Here is a 12,702-nt window from a genome sequence, read left to right as displayed (position 1 = left end):
GTGCATTGTGGGATATTAAGCTGCATCCCTGGCCTCTACCCACCAGATGCCAATGCTACTCTCTCTTATCCTGAAATGTAATAGTCAAAAATGTCTCAAGACATTGCCAAATGTCCCTGGGGAGGTAAATTGTCCCTGGCTGAGGACTACTACACTACACAATGCCAGAATGGCTAAAATAAAGAATACTGACTACACCAAGTGTAGGCAAGAATATGAACTAATTGGAACTCTCACACTGCCAGTGAGAATGCAAAAAGGTTACAATGACTTTGAAAAACTGTGTGGCAGTTTCTTAGAAAGTTAAGTCTAACCCCACCATGTGTTCCAACCATTCTACTAAAACATTTACAAAGAGAGATGAAAGCACATGTCCAGAGACATGGTCAGAGACTGGAAATAACTCAGATGTCTACCCACAGGTGGCTGGATTAATACACTGTGCTATGAGCACACAAAGGAATATTACACAGCCAGAAACAGCGATGGACATACAGATTCATACAGACAACGTGGATTACTGTCAGATTCCACTGAGTGAAAGAAGCCAGATCAAGGAAGAATACATATTCTACAACTCCATTTATATCACATAAACATCTAGGGAACGAAATAAACCATCATTATGGTGCAGATCAGTGGTTGTCTGTGGACAGAGGAGAGATGGGGACATAGGTTAGCAAAGGTCAGGAGAGGAAACTCTGGGGCATGATGGCTATGCTACTTACCCTAATTATGATTTTGGATTTCATGGGGATATTCATGTCAAAACTCATCAAATGGTACACTTTATATGTATGCAGGATTTTGTATGTCAGGCATACCTCGATAAAGCTGTTTAAAACCCAGGGGCGCCTGGGTGGCTCAGTCGGTGAAGCATCTGCCTTCAGCTCAGGTCATGATCCCAGGGTTCTGAGATCGAGTCCCACGTCAGGCTCCCTGCTCCACGGGGAGCCTGTTTCTCCTTCTTCCACTCCTTATGTTCCCTCTCTCACTGTCTCTCTCTCTGTCAAATAAATAAATAATGTCTTTCAAAAAAATAATAAAAATTACAGTACAGAAAAGAAATGGGCAGGAGGAACATTTTAAGAAATAAAGGCCGTGCAGTTGTTTGTATTTCCAAGGGATACTCATGACACTGACAAAAATCAGTGGACTTCCTGTATGTCACTCAACTGTGAAAAAAGTAACAATACTCAGAGCTCTTTCTCCCTTTTGCTTTGAGAAACCCAGAAAAGTAACCCTCCTCTCCCTGGCAGCTGCCCTGATGGCCCACTATTTTGCCTTTAGAAAGGGATGGTTGGCCAATTATAGACAACAGTTAATTTTAAATTAGAATATTTGGGAAAATGTTTATCTTCCTTTTGGATTAGCATTCAGTAATTTTTAAATGACATAAAACCATGTCAGTGAAAAGACCTTCGGGAAGGTCTGGCCTTTTGTAAATCTTTAGAATGAAAGGAGATACCTGAATTTTAGCCATTTCTTAATAGTAAATTTCTGGTGAAAATCTGTGATCACAAAAATTTTATAGATTCAGAATGAAAAAAAAAAAAAAAAAAACAATGATTTGTCCTGCTCAAAAATCAGGGAAATTCTTACCACTTTTTAGCCATATATTTATACCATTACTAAGAATAAATCTAGAAGTTAGTTTATCACTATATGATTTCTCCCATATTCAATACCTGTATGTGAATTGTAAGACAACTTTAGCAGATAGTTGGTAAATTGACATCGAGAATATATCTCTTCACTGTATTATTATTTTTTAAAGATTTTATTTATTTATTTGAGAGAGAGAACATGTGTGCACACGCACACATGAAGCAGGGAGGGGCAGAGGGGAAAGAGAAGAGGGAGGGAGAGGGAGAGAGAGGATCTCAAGCAGCGTCCCTGCTGAGTATGGAGCCCGATGTGGGACTTGATCCCGTGACCCTGAGATCATGACCTGAACTGAAACCAAGAGTCGGACGCTCAACCAGCTGAGCCACCCAGGCGCCCCTCTTCACTGTATTATTCATTACTTTAACCAGGCATGTTGACTTTTTCATCATATGGTTCGAGGTCGTTATTACCGCATTTAAGCTGTCTTTCTGATTTCTTCCTATCACTTGGGTGTTAATTCAGTGAGAAAGCCAGCAGCAAGACTTTCAAGAATGCCACATTTTAATTTTAAAAACAAGAAAAGAAAAAAGGGGGAGGGGAGTGTAAGGAAACAGATGAACACAGATACAATTTTCTGGCAGAGAGCATTCGAAACAATGATTTAAGAGGCATAATTCCTTCCCAGTATGAGATATTGATATATTTATAACGATGGCTGCAGAGTTTTCAGGTGTGTGGTACCTTAAAATGTTCCGTAATTGTGTACTGCAGCAAGTTGGCCTCTGTAGAAAGAAAAAAATGGATGGTCCTTCGTGTCTCTTTTAGATCTGTCACCCAGCAGTATCGTGCTTGTTTGTACTAACAGGCCATTCTCCCTATAATATTAGTTCAGCATTAATAACATTCTGTGGTCTAACATTGCCTTGTTTTCCCCCAGGCCCTGCTCATGCCACAATTTTATGTGATAGAAAATTTATTATTTCATTTTCTGCATATATGTCATTGATACATACATATTTAAATTATTTGGAAGTGGCCTTTACCCAGTCTGACTGACTGGTGAATTACAATGTGAAATCTGTTCTGGTCCAAAGAAATAAGTGACTGTGTAAGAGGCTTCTGTTTGCCAAACAGCTAAGCTAAAGCCAAGTCGAGATGATTAGCACGTTATCCTCCTTTATCAGACCATGGGACCTTGCATCTGATCTGTGTTTGTAGAGAACTTTATGCCTCCTACACGTGTAGAAAACTTTTTCCTGCTGTGGTTAGCAGGTGCAGGCTAGCGTTGCACTGTGCATTCCCCTTTCCCCACCCTTTGCCTTGTTCTCATGGATGGACCACCCAGTATGTGCCACTGGGAACATAGCAGGTAAGTGATACGCTGAGTCGGTTATCCAGAGTCAGTATCCTGTCACCTGACTTACCCGGTGACTGCAGAGTTGCTGAGAGAAACAAAGAGCAGACTTTACAGTTGGTTCTCTCTTTGCAGAAGGATACCTTAAAATCGGATCTCATTATCTGCTCGGTGGCCGCTGTTCTGTCATTTGCAGTCAGTGCCAGCACTGTGTTCCTGTCCTTGCGAGTACGTATCCATTCGACTTTATACTCTCCCCACCTCCTTTATAACGGAGCCCGTTGTGGGGTTCCAGGGTATTGGCAGGGTGGTGAAGCCAGAGGAGGAAACCAAGACGCCAGCTGAGAGGTTTAAGGGACATATCTCTGTGCTGTGAAGAGTCAGGTCCAAGATGAGATTTGCAGGTTGGGTTCAAGTGCTTTATCCTTTGTCTTCCCGCGCCTGCGGAGCTGTGTTGTTTGTTCGAGCCACACGCGTGTGCTGGAGCCCAGGGGTAGTAAGACAGGCTGAGGGCACACCACGGGGAGTAGAGACCGGAGGCCTTAGCATATGAGGAGTCAGACAGAGGTCCGAGAGCCAGGAGGAGCTTTGGAACATCATTTTCAGTTAGAAAAACAAACGCCGAGAGCGCAGAGAGCTCTAGGTGGGATTTCTGGCCTGAGGTTCCCACAGTGACTGTCTCCATATAAAAGTATTATACGCTTAGGAACTCCTTCCAAGGAGGAAAGTCTATGAGTTACATTTGTTATTCTCGACCTCTCCTTTCAAAAGCAACAGTAACAAAACCAAAGGTCAGACTTCCCTTGGCCTTTGAACTTCGCCGGAGCCAGCTCTCCAACCCCCCACTTAGCGGCTCGCCACACCGGTGGGTTTTGTGTGGCAGAAATTTTCGGAAGCCTGAGAGAAGAACTGGGGTTGCGTGTCTGTTCTGCTGGAGGGGAGAGGGGAAGGGCAGTGGTGTTGTGGACTATCCATGGGCGTCCCTCCCCTCTCCTGCGAGGCTGAACAACGAGATTTCCCTCTTGTGTCACAGCCATTTCTCAGTGTTGTGCTGTTTGCCCTGGCTGGCTCGGTGGGATCTGTGACCCATCATATGCTCCCTCAGCTCCGCAAGCACCATCCGTGGATGTGGATTTCACACCCGGTTCTTAAAAACAGAGAGTATCAGCAACGGGAAGTGAGAGGTCAGTAATATATCCCTCGTTAAAACAAACGGTGCAGGGGGAGGCATCCTTTAAACCAGAGAGTGTGACAACCGAGTGAATGTCTGAATGCCGTTGCACTACGCGCTTAAGAATGGTTACACTGGTAGATGTTACATTGTATCTATTTTACCACAATTTAAAAAAAGGAGAGTGTGTACCTTGGAGTATGCATGATTGTTCCGGAACAAGAAAGTTGAAGTGGCGTGAATTAGAACTGTGTTTTATAAAAATAATAATTGGCTATGTAGTTTTGGGGAAGATTCATTTATATCATTCAGACCGGAAGATTATGCTGCTCCAGTTTAAGTTGACAGGGGATTGGGAAGAACACTTCACCACGCCCCCATCCTCCACAAAGCTTTTTGCAGGAGGGGGTGCTGGGCAGGGATGTAGCAGAAACTGCTGAACCTTTAAGACCTCTGAACCCTTGAACTTTGCTTCGCTGGCTTTGCTCCCTTAGACCTAGACCCATACTTGATGGCCTTAGGAGTTCTCGGGGCTATTTCTGGTCACAATCGTGTAATAGCCAGGTAATCCAGACAGTGTCAGAGCTTCTAGATAAGAAATCTCGGGAATTTCTCTGGTAGCTCTTCCCTTGCTCTGTGATCCAACAGATGGTGGAAGGATTGATTTATCCCCATTTTCAGACACATTGAAGTCATCGGTCACAGTTTATAGCTATAGTTTATAACCAACTAGTGTCGGTTATAACTTTATAGCCCAGTGTACCCTCTCTGTTGTAGAGGGAGACAGTTGTCCTCCTGTCCAGACACAAGGGTATGTGAGTGGCGCCCAGATTTGCTGACTTGCACGAATGTACTGGACTCACCAGGCTGGTCAGCAGAAACTTCAGTAGATTAGTGTGACAAAGGGAAAAGGGGGCAAAATAATTTAAAAATGAAGAAGCGAAAGAATCACTTAAACTGCTGTCAAGAGCATTTCGTCAAGGAACATCTCTGGGTGGGTATGAGGAGCTGCCTTAATTTAAGACAGCTGACTCAGGAAACATGCAGATTGTTTAGTGGAGAAATACGGCATCCTGGGTCTGCTGCCCAGAGAGGGTTTAGAAGGTGGAGAAGGGTAGCCCCGACTGCTCTGCCCTCAGAGACTTGCTTTTCTCACCTGCAACAACAGCATCTAGCTTAAGGGTCAAGCTCAATATAGTTGTGCTTAACATGTATTTTATATATATGTATATATTTTAATTTAATATATAATATATATTTTTATATGCTCTATTCAATTTCAGGTATATGTATATATTTTATATTATGTATATATGTATATATTTTAATTTAATGTATAATATATAATAAATATGTATATATTTTAATTAATATATATGTATATATTATATATGTATGTATATATGTATATATTTCATATATATGTGTTAATGTATATGTTTTAGTTAAGTTAATATATAATATATTATATATTTTAATATGTATATATGTATATATTTTAATTATATATATATGTATATATTTTATGTATATATGTATATATTTTAATTAGGTTAATTAGTATATAATATATAATATATTTTGATATATGTATATATTGCATATATGTACATATGTATATATTTGTATATATACATGTATATATGTATATATTTTAATTAATTTAATTAACATATATAATATATATTTTTTACATGCTCTATTCAATTTCAGGTACTACCTCAATGCACATGATTATCAGTATTATAAAACCTGAAGGAGGGTGGGCTCATTGCAGGTGCCATGTGTAATGGCTACTTCCTGTTGCAGCTCAGTTGTAGAGAGCGGTGCAGCCCAGACGGGTGCCTGCTGGTGGTCGGGTAGAGCAACCAGAGGAAACCGGTTTCTACGGAGCTTCTGGAAGTGTTAAGGTCACATTCCCCTTTCATGCTGTAAAGCTTTAGGAACTATTCTTTGGTGAAATTAGTGGAGTTGGGGGTTGATTACTTTGGCGTCATTGATTCTGGGTGGAGATGTGCAGTGTGAGGCTTTGCCTAAGGGGGCTGCATAGCTATATCCATATCAGCTTCTCCTCCACCTCTACTTCGTATTTCGATGTCCCAGGATGAGCACAGAGAGCTTATCAGATGGAGAGAAAGGAAAATAAGACAGAGGAGGCTCAGGCTAAGCTCAGTGTGGCAATTCAGAGTGTAGAACTCAGCAGTGACAATATTGAATTCAACACTCCGTAGTTTAGTTCAAACCCTGTTTGTTTGGTTTGGTTTGGTTTTGGTTTTTTTGTTTGTTTGATTTTGTTAGTGTGGTTGTCTTCTTCCCTGAATCTAACGGAGCCCAGTTTAAAATAGAATCATTTAGATATTTTGAAACCGCATGACCTTTTCAGTACACAGTTCAAGTCCAAGTAATGTGAGTGTGTTCGTATGTTGTCGGCCCCTCTTTGAGGGGCGAGTGACCAGGCGGTACTGGGTCTCCGTCCTACACACTGGGCCGGGAGCTCACGCCTGTTAGCATGGGCTCAAGCATGGGCTCTGTGAACGTTCCTCCCTGGCCTGCCTTAGCTGTTATAAGCCACTTGAAATCTAGCCAAGAGTAATAGATTTGACAAATTAGGCATGTAATGAAGAACAGATTGGATTTCAAAATTGTGTGCATTTGAAGGAAAATCCAAATATTTAAAATATGTTGGTATGAACTCATTGAAAAGCCATTACTCATTTTGGTATCATCCAGGTCCTGAGTTTCCTTCCTCCTCTTCCTGGCCTTCTGCCTTCTAGATAGTTCACTCTTTATTTTGTCCACTCCCAAGAAAACATGCACAGGCAATTCAGACCGATCGTATTCCTTTTAACATGAGAACAGTGCTCAAATCTCCTTTTTCATAGGATCACAGAATACTATAACTGGAAAAGAAGAGAGAGCAGAGCAGGGCGAGCAGGTCTGTGGCATAGCAGCAGAAAGCCCTAATCCCATGGCAGACATCGCTAACTGAGAACAATCCCAAACTGGGCCCGGGGCAGACATTGAATCGGCATGTGAGATGAGGCGTATGTGCCGTCCCTGTCTTAGAGTTTATGGAATGCCATCCCACCCCTTACATAGGAGGAAACGGAAGCCTACAGAAGTCAAGGCACCTAACTTCAGTCCCAGCAAGTGTGTGGCCAGTGAGTGACCAGAATCCAGGGTGCCTTCCTCCAGTCCAGTGCTCTTTCTCTATGTGCTCTGCTCTTGGTCTAGCGGGCTGATCATGCGTGGTTTGTACTCGGCTCTTAGGCAGCATGGTACCATAGCCATTGTTGCCCAGAAGGGCCCCATCAGTGCGGTGGACCCTGTAGAGTCCAGCATGCCGTCGTCTAAGGCCAACTCTACGAAGCTTTAATCCCCGGGGTGAAACAGATTCACCACAATGAATGCTGGGCATTCTTGTGGTTTCTCCAATACACTCCATTCTCTGACTGTCCTCTCGTTGCTCTTCCCTTTGCCTGCAATGCTTTTTCTCCAGCATCACTAGACTCAAGCCAGATGATTCATCCTTCAGGTCTCTGTTTAAAAATCAGTGCCTCCGGAAGTCCTTCCCTGACCACCTGGATCAGACTAATTTTTCGGCCGCTCCCCTGAATCTCCCTTTCCATCATATTCTCTCAAGTGAGTGTGAGCAGCGTGTCTGTTTGCTTGCACTGGCTCTCCCCTGCTTACTTGGTGCTGGGCACAGAAGTGTGTTTATTGAACTGCACCTCATTTAAATATCATCTGCCTTCTATTTGCTAGAACAAATTTGAACTAGGTGTATAAGCTTCTTTCCGTTTACTTTCCTTTCTGCATACCTCTGATATGTAATTTTACTTGACATACAAAATTATGTGGAGAGACAAAATAAATTTTGATATAAAATTCAGACTACAACTCAAGTCGAAGACTGGAAATTGAATCATGTATTTTTTTAGTCAATTCAGTTCTTTGCTTTGGAGATGAATTTAGGTAAACTTTATCCCATCCTAGCCCCAGCAAGATGTTTCACCAATATTTGAGCTAAAAGAATAAAATTCTGTCACTCATCGTACAGTTCAGCAGACATATGGTGATGTGGCTATAACTGACATATTAATGGAATGTGAAGTTGTTTAATCTTAGTGAATCACGCTGAAAATAACAAGATATCAGAGTAGACAGCACTACAGATGGCACCGTATTAGTCAAGTATGGAACTTTCAAGACCAAATGTTTAAGGAGCACTGGAGTTTTAGAAAAGAAAACTAATCTATGATCCTGAATTATGATGTAATTCCAGACAAATGACCTGATGAGCCTCTGTTGTAAAACAGTAAGAAGTTGTATCTGTTTGAAAGTTTGTTTTATCTAATGGTAATAAATGCACACCTATCAATAATTACTTTGAATGTAAATGGACTAAATGCTCCAATCAAAAGACATAAGGCAACAGAATGGATAAAAAAAAAAACAAAAACAAAACCAAGACCCATCTATAAGCTGCTTATGAGAGGCTCATTTTAGACCTTAAGACACCTGCAGATTGAATGTGAGGGGATGGAGAATCATCTATCATGTAAATGGATAATGAAAGAAAGCTGGGGTAGCAATTATTGTATTGGGCAAAATAGACTTTAAGACAAAGACTGTAACAAGACAAAGAGGAGCACTATATAATAAAAAGGGGGACAATCCAACAGGAAGATCTAACAATTGTAAATATTTATGCACCCAACCTAGGAGCACCTAAATACATAAAACTGTTAACAAACATAAAGGAATTAATCAGTAATAATACAATAATAGTAGGGGACATTAACACCCTACTTATATCAATGGACAGATCATCTAAACAGAACATCAACAAGGAAACGATGGCTCTGAATGGCACTCTGGACCAGATGGATATATTCAGAACATTCCAACCTAAAACAGCAGAATACACATTCTTTTCACGTGCACATGGAACATTCTCCAGAATAGATCATACATTAACCCACAAAACCACCCTCAACAAATTCAAGAAGATTAAAGTCATACCATGCGTCTTTACTCACCATCACAAGTGAAAGACCTATACTCTGAAAACTATAAGATATTGATGAAAGAGGTCAAGAGGACAGAAAGAAATGGAAAGACATTCCATGCTCATGGATTGGAAGAACAAATATTATTAACTAGATGGTGTGAAACTAGAAGACAACCACAGGAAGAAATCTGGAAAGACCGCAAACACATGGAGGTTAAATAACATGCTACTAAACAACCAAAGGAAAGAAGAAATTAAAAAGTACATATGAAACAAATGAAAATGAAAACACAATGGTCCAAAACCTCTGGGATGCAGCAGAAGCAGTTTTAAGAGGGAAGTTTATAGTAATACCGGCCTACCTCAAGAAGCAAAACAAAACAAAACAAAAAACAAAAACAAAAACCTCAAATAAACAATGTAACCTTACACCTTAAGGGGCTAGAAAAAGGACAACAAACAAAACCTAAAACCAACAGAAAGAAGGCAATAATAAAGATTAGAGCAGAAATAAATGTTATAGAAACGAAAAAAGCCCCAATAAAACAGGTCAGTGAAACTAGGAGCTGGTTCTTTGAAAAAAAATCAATAAAATTTATAGACCTCTAGCCAGACTGATTGAGAAAAAAAAGAGAAAGGACTCAAAATCACAAACGAGAGAGGAGTAATAACAACCAACACCACAGAAACACAAGTGATTAGAAGAGAATATAATGAAAAACTATATGTCAACAAATTGGACAACCTGGAAGAAATGAATAAATTCCTAGAAGCATATAACCTACCAAAACTGAAACAGGAAGAAATAGAATTTGAACAGACTGATAACCAGCAAAGAAATCAAATCAGTAATCAAAAATCTCCCAGCAGACAAAAGTCTAGGACCAGCTGGCTTCACAGGCAAACTCTGCCAAACATTGAAAGAAGAGTTAGTGACCACTCTTCTTAAACTGTTCCTAAAAGTAGAAAAGAAAGGAAAACTTCCAAATTCATTCTATGAGGCCAGCATTACCTTGATACCAAACCAAATAAAGATACCACTAAAAGAAGAGAAATACAGGCCAATATCCTTGATGAACATAGATGCAGAAATCCTCAACAAAATGCTAGCAAACCAAATTCAACAATACATTAAAAAAAATCATTCGCCATGGTTAAGTGGGGTTTATTCCAGGGTGGTTCAATATTCACAAGTTGATCAATGTGATACATCACATAAATAAGAGAAAGGATAAGAACCATAGGATCATTTCAACAGATGCAGAAAAAGCATTTGGCAAAGTACAACATCCATTCATCACAAAAACCCTAAACAAAGTAAGTTTGAGGGAACATAGCTCAAGATAATACAGGCCATCTATGAAAAATCCACCGCTAATATCATCCTTAGTGGATGAAACTGACAGTTTTTCCCCTAAGGTCAAGAACAAGACAAGGATGTCCACTCTCACCACTTTTATTCAACATAGTAGTGGAAGTGTTAGCCACAACAATCAGATACAAAGAAATAAAAGGCATCTAAATCCATAAGGAAGAAGTATAACTTTCACTATTTGCAGATGTCATGATACTATATACATAAAACTGGAAAGACTCCACCAAAAAACTGCTAGAACTAATAAACTAATTCAGTAAAGTTGCAATTATACAAAATCAGTGTACATAAATTTGTTGCATTTCTATACACTAGTAATGAAGCAGCAGAAAGAGAAACTAAAAAAAAAACAATCCCATTTACAATTGCACCAAAAATAAAAAGATACCTAGAAATAAACCTAACCAAACAAGTGAAAGACCTATACTCTGAAAACTATAAGACACTGATGAAAGAGTTCAAGAGGACAGAAAGAAATGGAAAGACATTCCATGCTCATGGATTGGAAGAACAAATATTATTAAAATGTCTATACTACCCAAAGCAATCTACACATTTAATGCAATCCCTATCAAAATACCACCAGCATTTTTTAAGAACTTTATCAAACAATCCTAAAAATTTTTTTGAAGATTTTATTTATTTACATGAGAGAGAGGGAGATAGCATGAGCAAGCTGGGGGAGGAGCAGAGGGGGAGGGAAAGGAAGAGGGAGAGAGAATCTGAAGCAGACTCCATGCTGAGCACAGAGCCAGATGAGAGACTTGATCCCACAACCACAAGCTCATGACCTGAGCTGAAACCAAGAGTTGGATACTTAACTGACTGAGCCACCTAGGCCCCTCTAATCCTAAAATTTGTATGGAACCACAAAAGACCTTGAATAGCCAAAGCTACCTTGAAAAAGGAAAGCAAAGCTGGAGGCATCATAATTCTGGACTTCAAGTTATACATTACAAAGCTGTAGTGATCAAAAGAGTATGGTACTGGCACAAAAACAGACAAAAATATCAATAGAACAGAATAGAAAACCCAGAAATAAACCCACAACCACATGGTCAATTAATCTTCAGCAGAACAGGGAAGAATATCCAATGGGAAAAAAAGACCATCTCTTCAACGAATGGTGTTGGGAAAACTAGACAGCAACGTGCAAAAGAAAGAAACTGGACCACTTTCTTATACCATTCACAAAAATAAATACAAAATGGATTGAAGACTTACATATGAGACCTGAAATCGTAAAAATGTTAGAAGAGAACACAGGCAATAACCTCTTTGACATCTGTCATAGCAACTTTTTTCTAGATAAGCAGGTTCCCTAGGTAAGAGAAACAAAAGCAAAAACAAATTATTGCGATTATGTCAAGATAAAAAGCTTCTGCACAGTGAAGGAAACAATCAACAAAACTGAAAGGCAATCTATGGAATGGGAAAAGATATTTGCAAATGACATACCTAATAAAGGGTTAGTATCCAGAATATATAAAGAACTTATAAAACTCAACACCCAAATAACACAATTAAAAAATAGGCAAAAAACATGAACAGGCATTTCTTCAGAGGCCAACGGACATATGAAAAGATGCTCAACATCATTCATCATCAGGGAACTGCAAATCAAAACTACAATGAGATATTACCTGACACCAGTCAGAATGGTTAAAATCAACAACACAAGGAACAACAGGTGTTGGTGAGAATGTGGAGAAAAAGGAACCTTTGTGCACTGTTGGTGGGAATGCAAACTGGTGCAGCCACTGTGGAAAACAGTATGGAGATTCCTCAAAAAGTTAAAAATAGAGCTACCCTACTATCCAGCAATCTCACTACTGGGTATTTACCCAAAGAATACGATGACACTAATTCAAGAGGATACACGCACCCCTATGTTTAAAGCAGCATTATTTACAGTAGCCAAATTATGGAAGCAGCCTTTGTGTCCATTGATTGATGAATGGATAAAGAAGATGTGGTATATACATATAATGGAATATTATTCAGCCATAAAAAAGAATAAAATCTTGCCATTTGCAATAACGTGGATGGATCTAGAGGGTATAATGAAATAAGTCAATCAGAGAGAATACAAATACCATGATTTCACTCATATGTGGAATTTAGGAAGCAAAACAAATGAGCAAAGGGGAAAAAGAGAGACAAATCAAGAAACAGACTCT

At 39.7% G+C, this 12,702-nt stretch overlaps 1 protein-coding gene across 1 annotated transcript in view; it reads left to right on the top strand.

The window, feature by feature from the left end:
- The window catches only part of LOC113259021 (pecanex-like protein 2), a 261,570-nt gene that overhangs the window by 116,094 nt on the left and 132,774 nt on the right, over positions 1–12,702 (top strand). Inside the window, exons 18-19 of the mRNA XM_057308828.1 lie at positions 3,098–3,190; positions 3,996–4,146. Coding sequence (XP_057164811.1) covers positions 3,098–3,190; positions 3,996–4,146 — 244 coding nt within the window. The remainder of the gene's footprint in view (positions 1–3,097; positions 3,191–3,995; positions 4,147–12,702) is intronic.

The sequence above is a fragment of the Ursus arctos genome, unplaced genomic scaffold (genome assembly GCF_023065955.2).
Source record: "Ursus arctos isolate Adak ecotype North America unplaced genomic scaffold, UrsArc2.0 scaffold_7, whole genome shotgun sequence".
NCBI classification, from domain to species: Eukaryota; Metazoa; Chordata; class Mammalia; order Carnivora; family Ursidae; genus Ursus; species Ursus arctos.
This window is presented reverse-complemented; position numbering and strand designations above follow the sequence as displayed.